The sequence below is a fragment of the Zingiber officinale genome, chromosome 3A (assembly GCF_018446385.1).
Source record: "Zingiber officinale cultivar Zhangliang chromosome 3A, Zo_v1.1, whole genome shotgun sequence".
NCBI lineage: Eukaryota > Viridiplantae > Streptophyta > Magnoliopsida > Zingiberales > Zingiberaceae > Zingiber > Zingiber officinale.
Window position 1 is genome coordinate 59,974,238 of NC_055990.1, and position 26,017 is coordinate 60,000,254.

Here is a 26,017-nt window from a genome sequence, read left to right on the forward strand (position 1 = left end):
AGGAGAAATAACAAACAAGCAGATCGAACTTTTCGATGGAAGAGAGTGAAGAATATCTCTATCTTCTTCTCTGGAAGTGACCGTTGAAAATTCTAAAGGAGAATAGAAAAATGCTTGCTGTCCGAATTTTAGCGACTCAAAAATTGACTTCTAAATCTCTTCTCTCCATCGAAGACACTCCACAGACGAAGCAACCTATTCTCACTCTACTCAAAATTGTTGTTGCCGTATATTTTTTTCTATTAAGCAAGTAGCAAGCAAAAAAAAAAGAAAACAAAACATGATGGAAGTGGGCTAGTGGATGAGTGGGAGAGAATGAGTGATTGCCATGAGTGGAGAAGTGGTGAATGTGCAAATGGTGGCAAAGTGGAGGAAAAGGGAAAAGAAAAAAATTAATTTATTTTTCTTTCCTTGGTCTCATCACGTTGAAATGAAAATCTCATTTTCTTATTTCATGATGCAATATTTAATTTATTGCATTTCCTTTTAGGCTTAAACTTTTAAAGCCCAATATCTCTTCCATCTTTACATATTGGATTTTTAGAACTTTCTAGAACCCAATAATACAAGTTCATTGTAATCATATCAACAATCCAACCTAATAATATAAATCCATTGTAATCATATCAACAATCCAATATCGTTGACACGGCAAACGTATTTCCTCGCTATTACAATAATATAAATCTAATTTATAGAGTTTATGTGGAACTCTTCCACTCTCCTTGTTTTCTATTGATTGGAAATCAATATAACATTTGATCATATCAAACTTTATTTGTCAATATATTGTTTGATCATATCAAACTTTATTCGCCAAATTCAACTACTTGAATTTGACTTTCTCAACGGGAAATAGGAATACCAATACTTGTGTGACCCTCAATGGTTCAGGGATATAGCTAGCCGTGGGTTCACAAGTCTTTCTAATTCAGGACTATACTTGTCCTTTATTCGGGCATACCTTTAATAGCCTCATCCTATGATTAACTCCTTAATTATAGGACGTCAAAATTAATTCTGATTAATACCCAACGAATCATGGTAAGGGCGTCTAGTAGCACCACACCATGATTCCCTAGGTATCACTGAATAGTGCCTGCAAGAACCAGTCGATTATGGTTAACGTACAGTCCGATCCCTTCATCTCATATATCCCGGTCGAATCTATAATCATTGATACATCGAGGATTGTATATTGATTCGACAATCATGTGATATATCTTATAGTAATATCGCATGTGTAATTAAAAAACTCTTTTCCTAAAGTACATCTTACAGCTCTGATCAGAGACTTCATACACTATAAAACAATATATTACATAGGATATCCACACCTGTGGGTGCGTGGTGAATCCCCCGACTACAATACACTGACTCCTATATGTTTCATTACTACACCCAATCTCACCACCTGATAACCCTAATAGAGTCAGTAAATGAGTCAAGTGCAGCCCCAGCTTATAGAGTTTCAGTGTTGTCCCGGGTCATAAGGGCTACTAGTATACAACCACAACCAAAGACTTATCCACTTGATAAATGATAACCACTTGGAAAGTCTGTGTGAGGGATGTTCAATGAACTCATCATATGATCACCCATTTGTAGGTTTGAACATCTCTATGTCCTTACCAATGAAACATGGTATACTACATCACAGATGCTAGTATCTAACTCAAGCAGCCTTTTATCCTTATTTATAAGGCGGCCCTATTGACTAGGAATAAATTTAGAATATACAATGAATATTGATGTATTTCATGATGACCATCATATGTACCACCACATCTCACTATAGTATATTCAAGGACTTAATCTATGCATATTGCATGAGTATAAAGATAAAGTAATGTCAAACTGAATTGAATTATATTAAAATAAAGGTTGTTTATTTACAAAAGTCCATAAAGCCCTAGCCAATAGTTGACTTTGCAGGGCACCTACTCTAACAAACTCCCACTTGCCCTAAAGCCAACTACTCACTAGTTTTAAACCCATCAGTTCGCGATGCTTTTCAAAAGATGGTCCTATCAAGGGCTTTGTAAGTGGAGCAGCAATATTATATGCGGAGGGAACTTTCTCAACTGTAATGTCACCTCTTCCCACAATCTCTCGGATGATATGGAATTTTCTCAGTATATGTTTTCTGCCTCTATGGTGGAATCCGTAATTATGTCTTATTTGGAACTCTTCCAAGAGATAGCACCACCATTCAATGTGAATACATATCCAGAGGTTGATTTTGAATCATCCACATATGATTGGAAGCTATAGTCAGTGTAGCCTTCCAATTTTATTTCTCCAACCTCATATGTAATGAACAAATTCTTAGTCCTTCGTAAGTATTAATATCTTTCACATCTTTCCAGTGCAATAAACCGGGGTTTGACTGATATCGGCTCGTGACACTCAGAGCGTATGCTAATCAGATCTTGTAGATATCATACTCTACATGATACTACCAATGGCAGACACATAGGGAATGTGTGCCATCATCTCTATCTCTTCGTCTATCTTAGGGCACATAGACTTGGATAAAGTTATACCATGACACATTGGTAAGTATCCTCTTATATATTCTTCCATTGAGAATCTTCTGAGTATGGTATCTATATATGTGGATTGGGTCAGCCCCAGCATTCTCTTTGATCTATCTCTGTAGATCTGTATTCCCAATACATAAGATGCTTCACCCAAATCCTTCTACTGCTAACCATACTTTTGTTGACTGAAACATTCCTACATCATTCCCAATGAGTAGAATGTCATCAACATACAGTATTAGGAATGTCACTGCACTCCCACTAACCTTCTTATGCGCACATGGTTCCTCGGGATTTTTAATAAAATTAAACTGTCTAATTGTATCATCAAATTTGAGGTTCCAACTTCTCGACTATTGTTTGAGACCATAAATTGATCTCTGAAGTTTGCATACTTTATGCTTACTTCCCACAGATGTGAAGCCTTTAGGCTGAGACATGTAAATCTCTTCCTTAATATCAACATTAAGAAACACCGTCTTCATATCTATCTGCCATATCTCATAGTTATACCATGCAGCTATGACAAGCAATATCCGAATAGACTTAAGCTTTGCAACTGGTGAAAAAGTTTCATCATAGTCAATTCTTTGTCTTGGATTATATCCTTTTACCACCAATCTAGCTTTGAAGGTCAATACCTTTCCATCAACTCCAAGTTTCCTCTTGTAAATTCATTTACATCCTATGGGAACGATTCCTTCAGGTGGATCCACTATTGACCAAACTTTGTTTGAGTACATGGAGTCCATTTCGGATTTCATGGCTTCTAGCCATTGCATCGAGTCGATATCAAATATCGCCTCCTTAAAGGATCTTAGATCACATCCATGATTAAGATCATCCTGATTTCTTTCAAGGAGTAGACCATACCTCACAAGTAGTCTTAAGACCCTATTTGATCTCCTTAAAGTGTGTACTTGTTCTACTAGCTGTTGGGGTGTGGGCTCTATTATATTAGTTGTGGAATCGTCTCGAACCTCTTCGAGTTCTATCATCCCGCCTTTTCTATCTAATAGAAACTCATTTTCTAAGAAGGTGACATTTCTTAAAACAAAAACTTCTATTTTCTTGGGATTATAGAAATAATATCCAACAGAGTTCTTTGGATATCCCACAAAATAACACAAAGTGGATCTACTATCCATTTTGTCTCCCACTGCCTGCTTCACATAAGCAGGGCATCCCCATATTTTCAAGTATGAATACTTGGGAGGTTTTCCCATCTATATTTCATATGGTGTCTTTTCTACTATTTTTGTATGAACTTTATTCAACAACATTACCGCAGTTTTGAGTGCATAGCCCCAAAATGATGACGATAAATTAGTGAATCCTATCATAGATCGAACCATGTCCATCAACATTCGATTACGACGTTCTGCTACACCATTAAGCTGTGGTGTTGCAGGAGGAGTCAACTGTAAGAGAATCTCATTATCTTTTAGATAGTCCTTAAACTCTGTACTCAAGTTCTCAACCTCGATCTGATCGAAGATTTTTAATACTTTTTCCCAATTTTTTTTGTACTTCATTTCTAAACTCTTTGAACTTTTCAGAATATTCAGACTTATATTTCATCAAATATATATACTCATACCGTGAATAGTTATCAGTAAAAGTAATGAAGTAGTAATGGTCATATTTCGTACTAACACTTAATGGACCACACACATCAGTATGGATCAAATCCAACATATCATGCGCACGTTCCACTTGACCTTTAAAAGGTGTCTTAGTCATTTTTCCTTTCAGACAGAATTCACAAGTTGGTAGGGAATTTATGTCTGACGAATCAAACAATCCTTCACTTACTAACTTAGTCATCTTTCTTTGAGAAATATGACCTAGTCTAGTGTGCCATATGTGTACTTGATTTGTACTATCTTCTTTTCTTTTCTTTGTTGTTGATTGTGCTTGTATATTGTTTACTGGAATATCTTTCAATTTTAAATTATAAAGATCATTTTCTAATTCACCAGTCCCAATCAAACATTCATCCTTGTAAATATTGCAAACACCTTTTGCAAAAAGACAAGAATAACCATATCTATCAAACATAGAAATAGAAACAATGTTTTTAACTAGGTCTGGAATAAATAAACATCTCTTAAATACAACTTAAAATCATTGCTCAAGATCAAAGTAATATCTCCTATAACTTTCGCAGCAACTCTTGCTCCGTTTCCAAGTCTTAAGAAGGTCTCACCCTCTAAGTCTTTTACTTCTTGTCATCATCTGCAATTCATTGCAAAGATGAGAACCACAGTCAGTATCCAATACCCAAGAAGTAGAGTTAATAGAGACATTAACTTCTATATAGAGCATACCTATGCAGAACGCTTCTGAGCAAGATACTCCTTACAATTGCGCCTCCAATGTCCAGGCTTATTGCAGTGGAAACAAACATGTTTTGACTGATTAGGCTTTGTGGGCCTTAACTTCTTATTAGGCTTAATCTTCTTCATAGGGGCAGAACGCTTTTTTCCCTTTTTCTTGGGTCCTTTCTTGGATCCAGAAGATGAACCCACAAGGAAAACAGATTTTTCCTTTTTCATATGGTTGCTTCATAATTTGCAAGCATATTGACTAGCTCTTCAAGGGTAGCCTCTAGCTTATTCATATTGAAGTTGACCACAAAATTGTCAAATGAGGAGGGGAGAGAACAATATGATGTCTGTCGATAGCTCGTGTGGAATAACCAAGTCAAGGTTCACCAACTTTTCAATAAGCCCAATCATCTTAACTCCATGCTCATGGACCGAAGCCCCATCTCGCATACAAGCCGTCATGAGCTCCTTGACAATCGCGTGCCTAACTGAACGAGTCTGTGCATCATACAACTCTTGTAGGTGTATGTGAATATCTTTAGCATCCACAGTCTCCTCGAACCGTCTTTGCAGTTCATTTGACATTGAAGCCAACATATAACATCTTGCTTGAAGATTATGGTCCGACCATTTTTCAAGCTTTTCCAACTCATCAGGAGTGGCACGGAGCCTCTTTTGGAGGTGTCTTATCCAATGTATATGCAATCTTTTCAGATGCCAGAATAATCTTTAAATTTCTTAGCCAGTCAGAATAGTTAAGTCCAGTTAATTTGTTCTGATCAAGTATCATAGATAGTGGATTCCGAGATGCCATATCGAAAATATACTAAAATGAAAACAAATAATTAATATTACTAATTATTTTAAATAATTCATAAGACAAAATATGTGAACTTTTATATTTTGAATTACTTTCCACTATTTTTAACATTTCCATCACCCTCTAATGGAAACGAGAAGTTATATTTCCTTAGTGAGTACAACCCAATTAGCTAATTGTGATCCCTGAATGATATCAGCCGATCATAATTCCTAAAAGGTAGAACTCAATTACATCATATGCAGCCTCTACTATGTAATTCGCCTCACGTTTGATAAGGGCCCAATAATATGACGTCAATTATCTTTGCGTGTCAAGCCGACCCATCAATGTTAGATTGTAATGGACGATCGTCATGCGTTCCCTCAATGATATGAGTCGAAGTCATGAGAGTTCCACCCAATCCACATCATTTATGTCAGTGGAAGACACAGCTTTCCGGTGTCCAGGCCTCCCCAATGATAAGAGCCAAACACTGACCGCGGATAGCTTTCATCATGCAACCACCGTTGATAAAAGACAGTGAAAAATATACTCTTTTATTTTTCCCTTTATGGCTTGATATAAATTTTCAATCATATTCAAAATGAGGGATTTTAATTTAAATATTTATATCATAACTTGGAAGATATAATATGTTTTATGTATGTTTGTCGGATTCAAGCAACTATGTTATAGAATAACATACATACATATATCTAATACTATATATCAAATATATCATATTTTAAGGATGAGCAATCAGTGAGAGCCATTTGATCATCCTTCTTGCATCGTATGCATAATATCAAATATTTTACATCAATTAATTAACAATTAATTAATTGATCAACTTATGCTTTTTGTTAATTATTTAAATTGACCACAAGATTATCAACTAAATTAATAAATCAATTTATCTATAAACAATTTTGATAAACCAATTATTATAGGTAAAATCGTGTTTCACCATAATATATTACCAAATATTATACGTGGTCAAACTAATTAACACGAACATATTTACTTTTGTCTTAAAGTTCATACGATAAACAATGATAACTTGGCTCTGATACCATTGTTGGGATCGAATTCGAAAATCGATGATCGTGTTTCTACAGTCCTATGCACAGTGAAAATTTAAAATTTTATTTGTGATTTAACAATTAAATCAAAAGAGCGTCCGTATGGTTTTTAAAACAAACATAAGCATGATTTTTATCTAAGCATGCATTACAATCTAACCGTATAAGTAAGATCCTAAAAGCATAACAAAGATACACTATCATGTGATTGATTCATATAATGCTAATTTAATCATTTTATTTATACATGCTAAACTATCTAAAATAAACATATTAGATCATTTAAGCATAACATAAATAAAACTATTAACATGCATTAACATACATATGAATCATAGTACAAGCATAAACATACCTTCCAAACAGTCTGTGTTTAGAGATGACTCCAACTATTCCGGTTATAGCGAAATAGCTCCTTGTTGTTGTCACGAGCTCATACTTCCTTCGTCTAATCCGGTCCACGATTAGAGTCCTTTTTCCAACACTTGATCGCACTAGAGATTAAGTGTAGTTTTTCGTCGAGACGATCAAAACTACTTCCTCGAAGATGAGGAAAGGACTACCCAATTACCTCTTCACAAGGGGTTGTCTAATAGCTCTCAATAAGGTGCTACGCCTTCCGAAATTTTGCAAGAAGGTGGGCGCCGACAATGCTTCTCAAAGAGGAGAAGTACCAAACAAGGAGATCGAACTTTTCGATGGAAGAGAGTGAAGAAGATCTCTATCTTCTTATCGGGAAGTGACTGCTGAAAACTCTCAAGGAGAATAGAAAAATGCTTGCTGTCCGAATTTTGGCAAGACTCAAAAATTGACTTCTGAATCTCTTCTCTCCACCGAAGACACTCCACGGAAGAAGCAACCTATTCTTACTCTACTCAAAATTGTTGTTGTCGTATATTTTTTCTATCAAGCAAGTAGCAAGCAAAAAAAAAAGAAAACAAAACGTGATGGAAGTGGGCTAGTGGATGAGTGGGAGAGAATGAGTGATTGGCATGAGTGGAGAAGTGGTGAACGTGCAAATGGTGGGAAAGTGGAGGAAAAGGGAAAAGCAAAAAATTAATTTATTTTTCTTTTCTTTTCTTTTCTTTCCTTAGTCTCATCACGTTGAAATGAAAATCTCATTTTCTTATTTCATGATGCAATATTTAGTTTATTGCATTTCCTTTTAGGCTTAAACTTTTAAAGCCCAATATCTCTTCCATCTTTACCTATTGGATTTTTAGAACTTTTCTATAACCCAATAATACAAGTCCATTGTAATCATATCAACGATCCAATATCGTTGACACGGCAAGCGCATTTGCTCGCTATTACAATAATATAAATCTAATTTATAGAGTTTACGTGGAACTCTTCCACTCTCCTTGTTTTCTATTGATTGAAAATCAATCTAACATTTGATCATATCAATCTTTATTTGTCAATACACTGTTTGATCACATCAAACTTTATTCGCCAAATTCAACTACTTGAATTTGACTTTCTCAACGGGAAATAGGGAAACCAATACTTGTGTGACCCTCAATGGTTCAGGGATATAGCTAGCCGTGGGTTCACAACTCCTTGTGATTCAGGACTATACTTGTCCTCTATTCGGGCATACCTTTAATAGCCTCATCCTATGATTAACTCCTTAATTATAGGACGTCAAAATTAATTCTGATTAACACCCAACGAATCATGGTAAGGGCGTTTAGCAGCACCACCCCATGATTCCCTAGGTATCACTGAATAGTGTCTGCAAGAACTAGTCGATTATGGTTAACGTACAGTCCGATCCCTTCATCTCATATATCCCGGTCGAATCTACAATCATTGGTACATCAAGGATTGTATATTGATTCGACAATCATGTGATATATCTTATAGTGATATCGCATGTGTAATTAAAAAAACTCCTTTCCTAAAGTACATCTTACAACTCTGATCAGAGACTTCATACACTATAAAACAATATATTACATAGGATATCCACACCTGTGGATGTGTGGTGAATCCCCGACTACAATACAGTGACTCATATATGTTTCGTTACTACATCCAATCTCACCACTTGATGACCCTAATAGAGTCGGTAAATGAGTCAAAGTGCAGCCCCAACATATAAAGTCTCAGTGTTGTCCTGGGTCAGGATTATTAGTGTACAACCACAATCAAAGACTTATCCACTCGATAAATGATAACCACTTGGAAAGTCTGTATGAGGGATGTTAGATGAACTCATCTTATGATCACTCATCTGTATGTTTGAACATCTCTATATCCTTACCAATGAAACATGGTACACTATATCACAGATGCTAGTCTCTAACTCAAGCAGCCTTTTATCCTTATTTATAAGGCGGCCCAATTGACTAGGGACAAATTTAGAATATATAGTGAATATTGATGTATTTCATAATGACCATCATATATACCATTACATCTCACTATAGTATATTCAAGGACTTTATCTATGCATATCGCATGGGTATAAAGATAAAGTAATGTCAAACTGAATTGAATTATATTAAAATAAAGGTTGTTTATTTACAAGAGTCCATAAATCCCTAGCCAACAGTTGGCTTTGCAGGGCACCTACTCTAACATCCTACGTTGATATGTTTATAACTGTATATGTACATGCCCATGATTAAGTCTATTCTTACGTGTATGTTTATGACATGCTAGTATGCTTATGTTTATGCTCATGATTAAGTCTATTTTTATGTATATATTTATGTCATGCAAATATGCTTGTGTCTTCTTACGTACATGCTCATGATTATGTTTATTTTATGCTTATACCAACACCTATGCTTATGTTCATGATATGCCAGTAGTCAGGTTCTAAGTTACCTAGCATGTGTTTCCCTCAGTACACTAGGTTATAGACGCTAACTATTGCATAACAGGGTTTGGAATATGCTGAGTCTCTCGACTCACAGATTTTAACTATTTCAGGTAGTGAGACGAATGGGGCAAGAGACAATGACAATGAGTCATCTCTGGACAATGACAGTACAACCCGAAGATCTTCTAGTTTAGTTTTCGCATTAGATACATGTTCCTTTCGCATAATAAGTTCTGGGACTTTATGACCGGTACCAAAAGTCGCTAGTAGTTATTTGCTTATGAACTAAGTACTTTATTCAATTTGAGAATATGAAATGGTTGTAAGTGTAAATATGAGTCATGGTGCCCGCACATTTTAAAGAAAAACTGGGGACATCACAATTTGGGTCTATCAATTCACGCCTATCCGTCCATAAATGATCTTGCATAAAATAACCCACTCAAAGCACTAAAATCATCATCATGAGTGTCAACATCATCACCAACTCATGCGTGTCCCAACTATTTATGCATGATTATATGAATTTTATACTGCTTTATGCAAGACTATACTACTAGAATATTTGAATTAATATACTATATTTACTTCATTAACTAATGTTTTCTTTACCTCCCTCTATCTCTTGCACCATCAATTATAATAGATTCAACCCTTCTAACTATAGAATTTATTGGTTGCCTTTAAACATATCTGTATGACCATATCAACCTAGCTTAGAACTCGAAAAATACTCTACTTAAATAGTTATGAAGGATTAGGTAAGATTTATAATGGATTAGTTAGAAAGATCAATTGTACCTAAATAACGACAAGAGATTTACTTTTTAGAGATATGAATGGAAAAGTATATGAATGGACTACAACAACCGTGTAGGTTTCATTAGTAACTAAATAATGGTTAGCAATCTAATTATGTATGAAGGAAATTACTTAATGACAATGGTATAACAAACTACAATTATCAACGGTGTAAGGAACACATTTTTCCAAATACCCTATTCATGGTGTATTAGTAATATATCCTTGCAGTGACAATGAAGATAAAATGTCTCTCTTTTTGAGGTAAAGTATATTAAATGACTTGTAGGCTTGATCCTAAGGAACTAAGTAAGAATGTCAACAGCCCTAAAACTTATGGTAGCAGGTATACCTGTCAATTTTCATCTCCTTTGCTTCCTTGACTTGGTTAAGGAAATATTTCACATAATGATCATCTGTACCAGGGTTCTTCTTTCCCTGCTATGTGGTAAAGTGATTGCAATCACAATATTTTTTTTAAGAAAAAATGTAATCTTCCCTGAAATATTCAAAAGTAAAAAACTTTCATGGAATTGGTCATGGTATTGAATATTTTTTCCCCCAAAAATAAATAAGAATGCAAAACAATGTGATAGATTATTTTAGATGCAAGGTCAAGGAACCCCAGTTGATGGGCAATAAATGGGAAAATAGATAATTAACCTACCCAACCAAATGAAAAGGGAAGATTGTTTCCAGTTCCCAAAGGCACAGTAGCAATTGGAGGTGGCTGAACAAGTTTAAGATCACAAACTACACCAAGAAGCCAACCAGCTGTACCATCACCACCTGCAACCTAATATACAAGTTGCTACTCAACAAAATGAGTAAGAAAATATGAAGGAATGCAACAAAAAGAAGAATATGCTAGAGCAACAAATATTGTTTGAGATAATTTGATCTAAGATTTACTCAATGTTTCACTCACTATTAATCTCAATTTCTTCTCGATATGCTCAGCAAGCCTATCCCCTTCAGACTTAAGCTTTTCAAAGTTGGCATAGAGTCTATACAGAACTTTATCAGGAGCCTCCTCACCCAGATCAAAAACCTGAAATAGAATGTTGCATAGTTGGTATGAAAATCTTCTACATATTGTTTTTATTCAAACTGAAGCTTTCTTTCTTCCAACAACTAACTTAAGAACTAAAGTACCTGAACTATATTGAGAAGCTCGCGGTATGTTTTAATCAAATCACCTCCTAGCTGACCACCACTTCTAGAATTGACAAAAACAATTACAGGGCATGTTGGTTCTTCTTTAATATCCTCCCTTTCTGTTTCTGGTACTATTATGTAACTAGGGATATAGAAATCTCTCAATGGAAGGCACAACTGAGGACTACCTTCTTCCATACCTGAGAATAAACAACAATCCATTTAATTAATAACAAGATATTTAATCTTCTTCTGATCAATCAACAAATGGTTGACACTTTGTTCAAAATAGAAGGGAAAATAATAGAGCAAGAATCAATTAGTCTTTGAAGAATGGAATTTATTGAAGAGATAAATGGAGATCTAGAAGCAAGGGTGACAGAATCACCATGATAATTAGATCAAGGGTGAATTTATTGCTTTTCATTTGGTATGACACAGATTAGATAAAGTGATGACTGGACATAAAAACAAAACAAAAATAAAAAGATAATTATTCGTCTGGTAATATTTCAAGCACAGAACATTTCATAAATGATCTCAGTCAATCATTCTATTTGACGATGATTTAAGCAACATGAGATGTGAAATAACTTTTGAAAACTAGCACCAAATACACAACACTAATGCAATCATTCATACCATACACCAGCGTAGCGTAAAGGTAATAACTTGTGATTTAATCAAGCTGATTTTAGTTAAATAAAGTGCAATGATTTTTTTCCAGATTCTGTCTCCTTATCAACATTTTGCCATACAGAAATTTGAACAACGAGATCCAAGGTACGAGCGTTGACTTCATGTATGCCATCAACATGGTACGAGATCCAAGGTACGAGATCCAAGTTAAGAAAGAACAAATCCACAGGATGCATGTATGCCATCAACAAACATACAGCGTTGACTTCATTTTGACGGCTTCTGTTCTCTAGAAATGCATTGGAACGTATTAATCTATGCCCGCTTGGACCACGAGGACTCTGGATGAAGATCAAGAGCCGCCCAATAACCATATTGAAGCCTTAAATAAGCTCACCGGAAGAAAAAACGATCTAGCGCTGTATCACAGAGATCTGGGAGAAAACCGACTGCTCAAAACGATTCGATGACTGCATCCATTAAAAAAACAAATTACTCAGAATTTTAATGACTCAATCCGGCATTTATGGCAGGAGCCAGCCAATCGGATGGTATGTGCGGTGGGTACGTCACACTCTGGGTTGGATAGCAGTGGTCCGATACCGTGAATATCAGCCGTCGGTGTCCAAATCAAAAGGTTAGACCGAGAACGGCCCTAACGTCCTCAATGTGCGGAAAGAAGTCGTTGCTTTCCCATTGACCTCTTTCTTTTTTGGATTTTGTGTTCCGTGTCTAAATGGAGGGTAAATCATCTGAACTACTTTTTACAATTCTGATGATGATCTCTAAATTATTCATTGATAGAATATATAATTTTCATTTATAAAATAAATAGGGATCATTCATTTTTATCAATATATATCTAAGGATCATTTTCTGAACTACAAAAGTGATTTAGAAGATTTGAGCCAGGGGCGGAACCAGAAAAAAAATTTCAGGGGGGCTGAATTGTACAGATATTTTTTTTACGACTAAATAAAAATATTTAATAATTAAAGTTTTACTTCAACTCTTGCATAATATACGATACTACAGTCTACAGAAACTATACACATAAAGTCTGAAATTTAACGAACAAAGGAGTTAAGCTCTAGACTCTAGTCTATTCATTTCCACTGTGTTGATCCCTCCAAGGCTCCAACTCTTGCATAATATAGGTTGCTGCAGAAACTACAGCCAAATAAACATGAACGTCACTCATATAAATCATAATATGCATGGAATTCTTATGAGATATAGTGTAGAACAGAGCAAAAAAAAGAAGTTCAGAATTTTGAGGAATCAGTGATGAACAAATAACACTTTAATAGCAAATGTTTCTGTCAATACAGAAGCAATAAGAAATAGGTCTACATCTCATTTTGCAACTCACTTGATGACTAACAACAGGAAACACTCTCCATGCAAAAGCTATTAGCCATTTAGCCTATTAAGTTAATCACAACCAAATAACCAATTGATCTTATTGATCACTTAAGATTCTCATTTAAATCATATAACAAGCTGCAATACTAATACTTGCAATATCTGATTGAAATGATATTGTTAGAGTTTACCAAGAGTCCAAGAGACTAGAACTCGAGAGCCTTTCCCTTGTCCCACTTAATACTAGACCGATTCTCCATAACCTGATAAATTAACATTGAGAACATTTAATCTAACTTGCAAGAGAAAAAAACTAGAAGTTTAGGAAAGATTAGTCTACCTTTCTTCCATAGGTGAGCTTCATTTCCGGGTTGGCACAGAAGTCTGCGACGACTGACGAGTCGGTACAAGAGGAGGCAATTGGATTCTACGAGACTGCATTTGTTGAAAATGTTGTAATATTTGCTCATTTTCAATTGTAGAAAAAATATCCTTTTCAATGTATACAACTAGACTGTCATTCATCCATTCATCTCCCATTCTATTGCGTAAATCAGTCTTCACAGTCTTCATTGCAGAAAATACTCGTTCAACCGAAGCAGTTGCAACTGGTAAAACTAATGCCAACTCTATCATACGATAAACCAATGGGAACACCAAATGTTTTTCAGTCTCAACCAATTTCTGAGCAAGAATTCCCAAGTCATCAATTGAAGAAAAGTAAGGATCATCCCGCAGATTATAAAAGTAACTCATAAGTTGTTGTTCCAAAAATAAATAATCAGTACCACAGAAGTCCTCAGGATAAAAATCAGCAAGATGGATGAGTTTGTGAACATCAAATTGAGAGAAAGAATTTCTTGGATGAAGACATGATATGCAACCAAGCAATTCTGTACTAACTTCTGTAAAACGATTATTCATCTCTTGTATAATTAAATCAACAACCTATCATTCAAATTTGCAACCATGATAACATTAATAATCAATGAAATATCTTTAACAAAAAAAATAGATATTTAGAAATAATACCTGACAAAAAATCTCCACACGATAATGATGAAAATTGGTGATGAGCTGCCCTCTACGCCTACCATGACCACGAGTTAGCATGTTGTCCTCCATATCAAGTATTGGAATCATATTCAATTCACAAAATGTGTTAACTTGTTCCAAAATTATCTGCCATCCATCTTCCCTGAAGTCTTGTAGTCGACATTTCACACTTCTAACCAAGGACATGGCTTGAACAATATTTTGATCCCCTTGTTGTAAGGAAAGTGATAACTCATTTGTAATTCCCAATATATACTTCATCAAATGTAACACAAAAACAAATTGATAACTCTCCATCTTCTCAATTAAACCTGCGGCAACACCTTTATTTGCAGAATAAGAGGCGTCATCATATACATTTCCTAACACTTCTATCACTGAGGACCACATAGAGCATAAACGAAGTAATGTTAAGTAGTGTGATCCCCAACGAGTATCTCCAGGTCTTGCTAAACTAGTTTCTTGATTTTTTCCTTTTCCACTAGTAATTTCTCCACTTTCCAATTCAGCAATTATTTTATCATGTTGAATCTTTCTAAGTTGATCTCTCCTCTTACAAGATGCTCCAGATATATTCACAATCATAGTGATATACCCAAAAAATTCACTCACAGTAAAATTGTCATGGGCAACAACAACAAGAACTAATTGGAGCTGGTGAGAGAAACAGTGAACATACATTGCAAATGGATTTTCTTGTAGTATCAGAGATTTCAATCCATTGAACTCACCACGCATATTTGAAGCTCCATCATATCCTTGGCCTCTCAATCTAGATAATGATAAACCATGTTGCACAAATAAAGCATCAATAGCCATTTTCAAAGAATGAGAACTGGTGTCAGGCACATGCACAACTGCAAGAAATCGTTCAATCACACATCCTTTTTTATTCACATACCTCAAAACAACTCCCATATGCTCCTTCACTGAACTGTCCCTAGCCTCATCAACCATCAAAGAAAAGAATTTATCTCCAATATCATTGATTATAGCAAGTGTAATCTCTGAAGCACAAGCACGTGTTAAATCCTTTTGAATTTTTGGGGAAGTCAATTGATTGTTTGCAGGAGCATTTTATTTTATAACTTTAGAAACCTCTTCATTTTGTTGACTATACCATTCAAGCAACTCAAGAAAATTACCTCTATTTGAAGAACTAGTTGACTCATCGTGTCCACGAAAGGGCAACCCTTGCTTCAATAGAAAGCGTGTCACATCCAGCATTGCTGTTAAACGAGTCCGATAATCAATTTCCATATCGCGACTATGTACTCGTAAAATATTCCCCACACTATGCCTTTGATCTTGAAAAGCCTCAAATTGTATTCTAGCTTCATTGTGACAACTATTCACAGTCCCCATATGACGATTGAATCTTTCTAATGCCCTTTTCCAATTGTTGTATCCATCTTTTATAAAGGCATTATCTACATTTTCTTTATTTAAAGGTTTGAAGAGATAACACCAAAAACAAAATGCAGCATCTTTTGATATGCTATACTCTAGCCATGTATATTTTTTATACCAAGTTCCTTGAAAACTTCTTTCTTGATTACCAAAAGTTGTTTTCGGATACACATGACCATTTGGTTGACAAGGCCCTCGGAGCGCATACTCTCTTCGAGCTTGATCTCGAATAGTAATATCAAATTCTTCAATTGGTTTTCGTAATCCCGGATCACTAACAATATCATCCAAATTCAATTCTACACGGGATTGATTTTCTACTTGTTCAATAACATTCGGCTCATTAGAGGAGCTAGAGCCGGAACTACGAGTTCGTTTAAAAAATCTCTCCATATCCTACACAAATAAATAACTAAAAATAAATTATGTAATGAACAACTACAAATGTAATGGAAAAATATATGTTGAACTAAAACTTTAATAAACTACCATAGACCACAGTACCATTGCCAATTTAATAGAAATATAGAATACTCATGGAAAACTAAATAGTCTAAACTATAAATGTAATTCTGCATATTTTACAAAAAAAATAAAATAAATAATAATGGAAAACTACCAATCTAATAGAAAACTAAACTATGGTAAATTCACTAAATTGTAATATGGACTGTACATTTTCAAAAAAAATCAAATAATAAAAAAAATTTAAAACATAGCAAATCTAAGTTCTAACCTTGTGAAGAAATGGTGTTGAAGCTTGGATTTGGAGGCTTAGAGTTAGAGTCGAGAGAGACTACGAGTTGGAGTTGGAGGCTGGAGACCTTGGTCCTTACTCCTTGGGCTTGGACAGTTGGACTCTAGTCTCTAGAACCTTGGTTGGAGGCTTGGAGTTGGAGAGTTAGAGTTGGAACTTGGAGGAGAGTTGAGTAACTTGAGTGGGAGTGGGAGAAGAGCTGAGGACTGAGGAGGAAGAAGTGGAGTTAAGGACTTAGGGTTTGAAGTTTGAATCGCCGTCTGCGAAATGTGAAGCAGCAGGCAGCAGCTGCAATTCTGCAAAGCAATTTGGGGCTTTTACTTTTTACCAACCCTGTTTAATGTTTTTTTTTAATTTAATTTATTTAACAATGGGCCCCACCTATTATTGTTTAATTAAAATTGGTAAAAAAATTTAAAAAAAAAACAAAACAAAACTTCGTCTTCTTCGGCACAGCCATACAGTGACACAGACGCAAACTGCACACACGCTTCACGCTTCACAGGCCGGCGCCGGCGCACGCACTACGCACAGCGGCACAGCGCAGGCACAGCCGTCGCGGCACGCCGGCGGCGCATGACGCTCCGCCACAGGGGAGGGCCATCGGCGTCCGGCAATGGCAGTGGCCAGTGGGCGGTGCGCCGACGTCCAGTGGTCCAAGTGGAGGTGGGGGGGCTGAAGCCTCCTCATTCCGGTGATGTATAGTGGACGGCAACAAGTTGGGGGGGGGGGGGGGGGCTGAAGCCCCCCCACTGATTTGAGCTCGTCCAATTGATTGGGGCGTGTTTGTTAACCCTTTTGGTATAAAGCATTCTAATGTTTACCTTTTAACAAAATCGCCCTGTTTTCTTTATGAAGCTCGGGAAATACCCCCATCAATGCTTAACTTAGGCAAAGCGGGAAGGAGTTTGACTGAGATTTTTATATGTCATGGCACTATTTATCAACGGTACGATGACAAATGTAGCAGAAGGCGTTGTGGGTGTAATTTCTAAGGTCAGTTTTGAGTAGATATGGATTCTTGTGGAATGTCTCGTGGAGTTTCCCGGAGCTGCAGTGTTCCAGCTTCAGTTGTATGGAGAGGAAAGTCTCATCCTAAGTATGACAGATGGTCTCCAAACTAAGAGGCATTTTACAATCGGCCTAGTTTTAGTAGGCAGCCGTAGAGGAAAGGAACACCTAATGTTCATTGCCAGCCAAAGATGGTATATCAGGAAGGAGTTATCTTTATAGGGATCTTTTTATGAAAACTAACCCATAACATAACAGAAAAAAAAGATTTTTTCAGATATCCTTTTGAATATTGTATATTATATTTTTCTATTCTATTAGATAGAATAGTTATCTTTATTTCATGAATTGATATTCTTAACAGTAACTTTGATTCGGATATAGATCTGAGCGTGATCAGTATGTCTGCACCTCTACAGTATCCACACGAATATGTTCTTCGTCTATTTCACGAATTTATGATATGGAGAAGAAACAACCTTTGTTGTGTTAGTAGCTACACAAGGTTATTTTTGGCCAAGAGAAGAAAAGGAAAAAGAGCAAAAACAAAGAAGATCACCCTCACTTAAAAGATTATTTCACCTATATATATAAGATTACTTCACAAAAGGATTATTTTACCAAAAGAGTTACTTCACTAAAAGATTACTTTATCAAAAAGGTTACTTCACCTAAATGTTACTTTTTATAAATAACTTTTGTACTCATCCAATTAATATGAAAATTTTATCTCTTGATCTTCCTTTTGATTAATGATATATTAATCTCTATTAATATTTATTAATCTTAATGGATTAGATTTAGTATAATAGATTAATCATTAACCCAATAAGCTATTAACCTAATAAACCAATGAGTTAAACTCATTACTTAATGAGTCTAATCCGAATTCATTCGAACCTAACTCAATATGTCTAATTCAGATTAGACTTAACACTATAATGCATCTCTAAGTCAACATGTGTTGGGGTTGCAAGGTTGTAAACATAGTCCCACATTGAAAACACATGGGAAAGATCATAGGTTTATAAAAGAAAAGATATCTCCATTGGTATGAGGCCTTTTGGGTAAAGCCCAAGAGAAAAATCATGAGGGCTTAGGTCAAAAGTGGGCAATATCATACCATTGTGGAGATATCTAAATTCTTTTCGATCCTACAACATGTTCTTTATGTGTTACCCAATAGGCTCTCGTAACATTGCAATATATCTAAAATAATTTTAGATACATAAACAATAAGTGACATCTAGTAATGCATCATTGCTACCCAAGTGACGAGAATATCGAGATTCGGCCTAATTTTTCTGTGTCGATTATCTTGTACGACTCAATCCTTCTATCTTTGATATATAAATTGATCAATGAGACATAGACCGTATCATCCCCTTATCAATATTTATGTTTCTTGATTCCTAAATAGACATACTCAATCAAATAAGCTCAATATCTCATATTGACTAATTTGAGCATGATCATGCATTCTTGTGTCCTACTTAATCAAGGGGTCCACAGATATCTCTTCTGTCATATGGAAGGGATAGATCTCATCTACATCACTCACATCCCTCCGCATAACTTATTACATACCTAATTATCGACTTTATAGTTCACCTTGTTGCAGGTGACGTTTAACGAAACCAAAGTACACAACTCTTTATATAAGGAATTGTAGTGACGTCAGGTCTAAGGAATTTTCATATCAATAGTCACTATAAGAATGTTTATAACACTTATATAATAATTCATGAAATATCTCATGACGGGTCAATTTAATACATATTCTCTAATATATACTTATGTGTCAATATGATATCTCATATCCATAACTTATGAGATTAAGTAATCAATTGACCTACATGCCAGTCACAATGCATTAATATTGTTCTTATATATTAATACTTGACTAGAGATAGTTAAGAGTAGTGTCTATATATATCTACAAGCTTTTACTATCAATTCAATTAATTGATATATTGTAAACTAAAACCTACTACCCTAGAACATTATTATACTTATTTATCTAGTACAGATCTGAAGTAAATATAATAATTATTACCTTTTATTAATGAAATATGATACAATACGTTCTAAGTCAATCAACTTTTGATTGACTCTTAGGGCTTACACTGATAATCTCCCACTAGCACTGAGTCAATCACTGAGATATCTAATATCTATGGACCTAGTGCGACTATCATGCTTCCTCTGTGTCAAATCCTTGGTCAAAGGGTTCACAATGTTAACATCAGTCGGTACTCTACATATTCTCACATCTCTTCTATCAATGATCTCTTAAATGAGATAGAACCACTGTAGAATGTGTTTAGATTGTTGATGAGAGTGAGGTTCCTTAGCTTATGCAATAACCCCATGGTTTTCACAATAGAGGTATATTGGGTCTACTATACTCGGAATGATACCAAGCTTTGAAATAAATTTCTGGATCCAAATAGCCTCTTTTGTTGCATTTGAAGTAGCAATATACTCGGCCTCTATAGTAGAATTAGCTACTGTAGCTTGTTTCAAACTTTTCCAACTCACAGCACCACCATTTAAGTAAAATGCATACCCTAACTATGATATAGAATCATTCTTGTCAATTTGGGAGCTAGCATTGGTTTAACCCTTTACAACAAGCTCTTCTTCATCTCCGAAGATCAAGAAATATTTTTTCATTCTTCTCAAGTACTTAAGAATATTCTTAATTGCTATCTAGTGACCTTCACCTGACTGGTATCTACTTGTCATGCTTAAGGCATATGAAACATCAAGACGAGTATAAAGCATGGCGTACATGATAGACCATATTGTAGATGCATAATGAATTTGATTCATGCAGTCCTTTTCTTCCTTAGAAGATGAGCCTTGAATCTTCAAAAGGCTCACATCATGTGACATTAGCAGAAATCCCTTTTTAAAATTCTGCATGGCAAAACGAATAAGCACCTTGTCAATATATATACTCTAACTTATACCAAGCAATCTCCTATATCAATCTCTATAGATCTTGATACCTAAAATATAGGGTGTTTCACCTAAGTCTTTCATTGAGAAATAATTCTCAAACCAAGTCTTCACTGACTGAAGAGTAGAGTAGGGATATCATTTCCAATGAGAAGTATGTCATCTACATATAAGATGAGAAAGATGACTGTGCTCCCACTAATCCTCTTATAGACACAAGGTTCATCTTTATTCTTAATGAAATCAAACAATTTGATCACATCATCTATAGGATTGGTGTTGTCGAAAGAGAGAGGTGAATCTTGACTTGTCACTTTCTTTTTGATTTAGTTTGTTCTTTCTATCAAAGTTGTTAGTAGCAGTAAAATATAAAATAAAGTATGAAAAAAAAAGAATACTCATGAAATTTACTTGGTTCCCAACCTTCTAGGGTTAGTACGTCCAAGGCATACGCATTCAAACACAAGTCCACTAGTGATCTCCTTTCTGAAAACTTTCCAAAGATGGAGAAACTCGTATTACAGTTTATCAAGTACAAGCATAAAAGATTAATAAAATAAATATGGCTTGCATAAAAATACAAACAAACACTTTGCTGATCCAATCCAGAAGTTTTGAGCATAGCACACCCTTCCTAGAGCTTCCCTGGTCGCAGAGCTTCGTGTCATAGCTTTTCTTTTGAGTGCACGGAATATGAGTAGTTGAAAAATAGATGTCTTGAACATAAAGCATTCATCTCCTTTTATAAAGTTGGATCAGATCCTTATCTGGATCAATTCTTATTTGGATGAAGTTATATATATGTAAGATCCAACAATTAAATAATAAGTGTTATTACACAAATAAATTTATTGGATTTTTAGAAAATTTTTTGAAATTTAAATAGAGGTCGTATGACATAAGTTAAGTGGATGGATCTGTTGAGATGGTAGGAAGTCTATTGGACTATCCAATAGGTGGGAGCTGATTGGATTAATTAACCTAGTTTACAAATCATTAACCTAAATATAAATAGAGTAACCTAAGTTCACTTCCTCACTTCCCCTTCCCCTACAGTCGATGCCCCTTCTCACGCGATCTCACCCGATCCCCGATTGCATCTTCGTTGCCTCGTCAAGCGCTAGCACCGATCGATCGCCAATGCTGCCATTGCCGTGGGAAGGAGGGAGTTGTCAGCCTCTTCGTCGCCACTCCTCTCCCTTCTCTCTATGTTGATTTCCCCTCTTTCCCTCCTGATCCATCGACAATCTCACGTATCTTCACCGATGCCACCATCTGACCACCGGTGTCGACTATTGAGAGGGAGAGATGCCTGCTAATCGTTCTCTCCATTTGACCGACTGAGTCATACTCAAGTTTCCACTCGACTTCCCTCCTTCGCCCCTCTTCTGCTCCGATCACCTCATCCACAACGACTACACACAAGTGGTTGTCCACAGCCACCACAGTGTCATGTCCCAACCTCTACTTTGGCCAAGAGGGGGAGATATGAGCTATAGCGTCAAACTCCCATTGCCACACTGTGTGCCGCAGATCCGACCCCCTAGGATTCTTTATTCCGGCTAGACATTACCATTCCAGTCAGCAATCAGGTCTATATTGAGGGTAAGTTGGCCGGTATAAGGTGGTATACTAAGAGTTGGGTATTATGCTCAGATGTTAAAGCATTTCCTGTGTGTTAGGACATTTGTTTGTAGACAACACCTTCACCTAGCTCTGGTCATCATTGTGACACCATCCTCTTATTGGATCTAAGAGGAGAGCTCTACTTCTATTGCTGTTGCAATTGGATTTCTTCATTAAGTAGTGAATCGGATTTGGGTAAGTTGTGGAGGTAATTTCACATATGAACTAGATTAGATACTAGTTGTGGAATGGTTAGGGTGTCCTAATTCAATTTAGTTGTGATCTTTTGCTTGAGTGAATTTTGGTTTGTGTTTAATTATCATATGGATTGATTATTAGGTTTTGGGTATTGACAGATTAGGTCATTGCTGAGATATAGACATATGATCCCTTTTATCAATGTAAGTCTTCTTCATTGTTTTCCCCCTTTTGATTTCTATCTTAGATGATTTATTTTGTTAAGGGGTTGGCTGGATTATTAATTGATATTTTGCTTGGATTAAATTGGAGCATGTGGATTAATAAAATGGATTGAGTTAAACCTAAAGGGATTACTGTATTTGGATGATTATAAGATTTATTGGTTAACAATTGATCATGTGGATGAACTATATATGTTGGATTTATGATGCTTAGTAGTTGATGCAATGGATTAAATGATTGGTTGATTTAGAGGAGTATATGATCGTTATCAGAATCATTATATTGATATTGTGATTAGTGGTAATGAGTTGGATTTATACGGTTTCTTGTTATTAGTATGAATGGATTGTAATTAAGAGATTCATGAATGAGAATAATTGAAGTTAATCATTAATTAGGATAATTAATGATCATTTGATTAGAGTTTTCCTTAATTAGTTTGGGTTGAGTTTAGCTAGTTGTTGCATATATAATTAGCTAAACTATACATCATGTGATTTGTAGGATGTTGATTTAAAATAAGCGTCTCGACATGGGATTATTTAGCATGATCGACATATAAAGGTGGGTACTTCCTGCTTTATCTCTTTAGTACTTTGACCCAAGTGTATGAACTTTATATTCAGATAGTTGTTATATTTACCTTGACTCCACTCGTATTTTTTCCTATGCTTAATACTTATCCATTTGATCTTTGAGATAATCAACTTCATATCTATATAGTCTCACGTTGTTATCCATGATATTTAGCATATACTAGATACTATGCTTACTTACTTTGATTATTGTTTATTCATATACCTTGTTGAACATGGTGGTTTCATGTAGCATACCTGATTTTTGTTTATATATGTGATGACTGATGCATCTTGTACATCATGTCATTGCATGCATGCCGACGACCATGTCTCCCTTATGGTTGAGAGGGTCGTTGGCCAGAGCCGCACGCTCGACCACTCATGGTTAGTGGTAGCTGGAGCAGATACCGATTGTCCTGTCATGCCACACTCAACCACTCATGGGTAGTGATAGCTGGAGTTGTAAGCAGTAGGGACCCCCTTCGCTATGTAGCTAGATAGCAACTCAGCACCTATCCACTCGGTCACTCGAGAGTAGTGGTGGCCTTTGAGTGTTGTACAGTTGTCAATGATCCAGCCTCTCGACCATACAGGGGTCATAGTGCAGAGGGGTGGGTGGGGTGACCATTCATGCATATACTGTTATTATTATACCTATTGAGGCTGTTGATTGCCTATTTATATAGTTATTTTATTATATTTATGTGATATTCTTACATACGTTGAGTTATATACCTGTTGCATGTGCTTAGACATTAGCTTACTTGTTAGTAGTATGTATATACCTCATATGTTACCCTTGTAGATATGAGTAGTACTGTACAGATCTGTACTCCTCCTGACATTCTATTACTAGCCTAGGATATGGTTTCAGGTATGGACATTTACTATGATATCATTGTAGTATCTGTTATTTTTTCTATGAGACTATATACCTTTATATTTCTAGTTCTTTATTATGTTCATGCACTATCTGTCTATTACCCTCTAAGTCTTAGCACTTAGCACCCCTTAAACTGGTATGCTTTCGTCAGGTAGCAGGTAATGAATTTATGTAGTCGCCTGTAGATCCTGTTCGCTAGTCCAATGTCACATCGAGCGACTTCTTTTATTATTACTTCCATTTGCATTATTGCCTTTGGACTTGTTTATGTATATGTATCTCTGGTATGGAGTTCAGTTTTGTGGTTTCTTGTATTTATTTTGATGTCGTTGAGTCAAGCTGGGCTGGCTCATAGTTAGTTGTGTTGTGGTTTTGCTTTCGTTATTTTGTGACTTCTGTTGTGTTTTGCTACAACCGTGTAGTCTGCTTATTATACAACTGCGTGGTTATGTTCTTTGTGTTCCAGCCATGTGAGCTGTGTATATAAATGTGTGGTTGCATTTTATATCGAGTCTTGTGGGCTGTTGATAGCTTGTGAGTAGCCTTGTGGCATTGTATTCATATTTTATTTGTCATTACTATAGGGGAGGTGATGTTAGATTTTCGTCGGACAACCCTACCCTCGGGGCGTCACAATTTCTTGGTATCAGAGAAACATGTTTACAAGGGTTATTTTTCATATTTTGGATTTTGTGATTGGTTTTCTTGATGTGACTTTTTGAATTTTGGGACCAGACAGTGATAGGACATCTCCAAGCTATAGGAGGTATGTTTGTGTACTGTTATCATACACGTTTATTGGTACTTGTCTAGTTATTTATAGCATGTGTTGGGTCAGCCATTGTTTAGGTTTATCAGTTCCTACTAGAGATTAGGGATTATAGTCTCATAGGATTTCTTCTACCATACCACCAGTACTACTAGTTCTACTATTACTAGTTGGGTAGTGGATAGTATATGCTAAATATCATGTTGGCTTGGTTAGTAGAATATCGATTTACTCGTAGAGGTTCGGTCAGTAGAAGATCGATTTATTTTGTTGGTTTAGTCAGTAGAGGACTGATTCATTCTTGTTGGTTTAGTTAGTAGAAGACTGATTTACTCTTTTTAACTTAGTCAGTAGGAGACTGACTTACTCTATTTCATAGAGATTCTAATCTTTGGATTATTTGTGCTTGGTTAGATAACTTGGAAGGAGCATTAGAGTACATGACTTATACAGACATAGAATGGACTGAATTAGTTGTATACTATTGTTGGCTTGACTAGTCTGTAGAGGATCGATGTATTCTATTTCATGGGGACTTTGACCATGGACTGTATGTACCTAGTAGAATAACCTAGAAGGTATATTCGAACAAGATGACCCATACTGATGTGGAAAAGTGTAGAACTAGCTGCTTAACACTTACAGGAATGCAACCATTGCATGGGTGTATAACTGGGAGATGTACAATCCTATATATGACTTGTACTAATGCAGAAAATATGAAGTTAGTTGTGTATCCTTTACGTGACCAGGCACCACATGAAGGAAGATGCAGAAGACGATTTTTGAGAACAAGGCGAGGGTCAGTCGACTCATCTAACACTATTTCATGGGAGATACTGACTCATGTACCGATCAGATATGGTTGGATATCCTTGATGATCCCTAGAGATATACGACTCGTGATTACGTGGAGAACATGGTGTTAGTTGATTAACACCTATAAAATCAAGCTGATACTAAGTGAAATATCATATGATGATCTTT

The 26,017-nt window shown here is 35.8% G+C and overlaps 1 protein-coding gene and 1 pseudogene across 1 annotated transcript; both read right to left on the reverse strand.

Moving 5' to 3' along the window:
- LOC122050435 overlaps positions 1-12,663 on the reverse strand; it is a 47,357-nt pseudogene extending 34,694 nt beyond the window's left edge.
- A 1,096-nt stretch (positions 12,664-13,759) lies between these two features.
- Positions 13,760-17,466, reverse strand: LOC122050436 (zinc finger MYM-type protein 1-like). The gene is made up of 6 exons (XM_042611336.1): positions 17,302-17,466; positions 16,169-16,415; positions 15,755-16,048; positions 14,586-15,616; positions 13,932-14,501; positions 13,760-13,816 (listed from the first exon to the last, which is right to left on the reverse strand). Exons 1-6 carry the CDS (start codon positions 17,464-17,466, stop codon positions 13,760-13,762), a joined length of 2,364 nt encoding a protein of 787 aa, XP_042467270.1.
- Positions 17,467-26,017: the final 8,551 nt, after the last annotated feature.

Bases quoted from the DNA above. Each gene is read 5' to 3' on its own strand.
- LOC122050436 (XM_042611336.1), bottom strand. From the start codon at position 17,466: ATGAGGAGGCTTCAGCCCCCCCACCTCCACTTGGACCACTGGACGTCG. The intron at 16,049-16,168 runs GTAATCAAGAAA...CTTTAAATAAAG, and splicing joins GTATCCGAAAACAACTTTTG to AAAATGTAGATAATGCCTTT. The intron at 14,502-14,585 runs GTATTATTTCTA...TTTGAATGATAG, and splicing joins GTGTGGAGATTTTTTGTCAG to GTTGTTGATTTAATTATACA.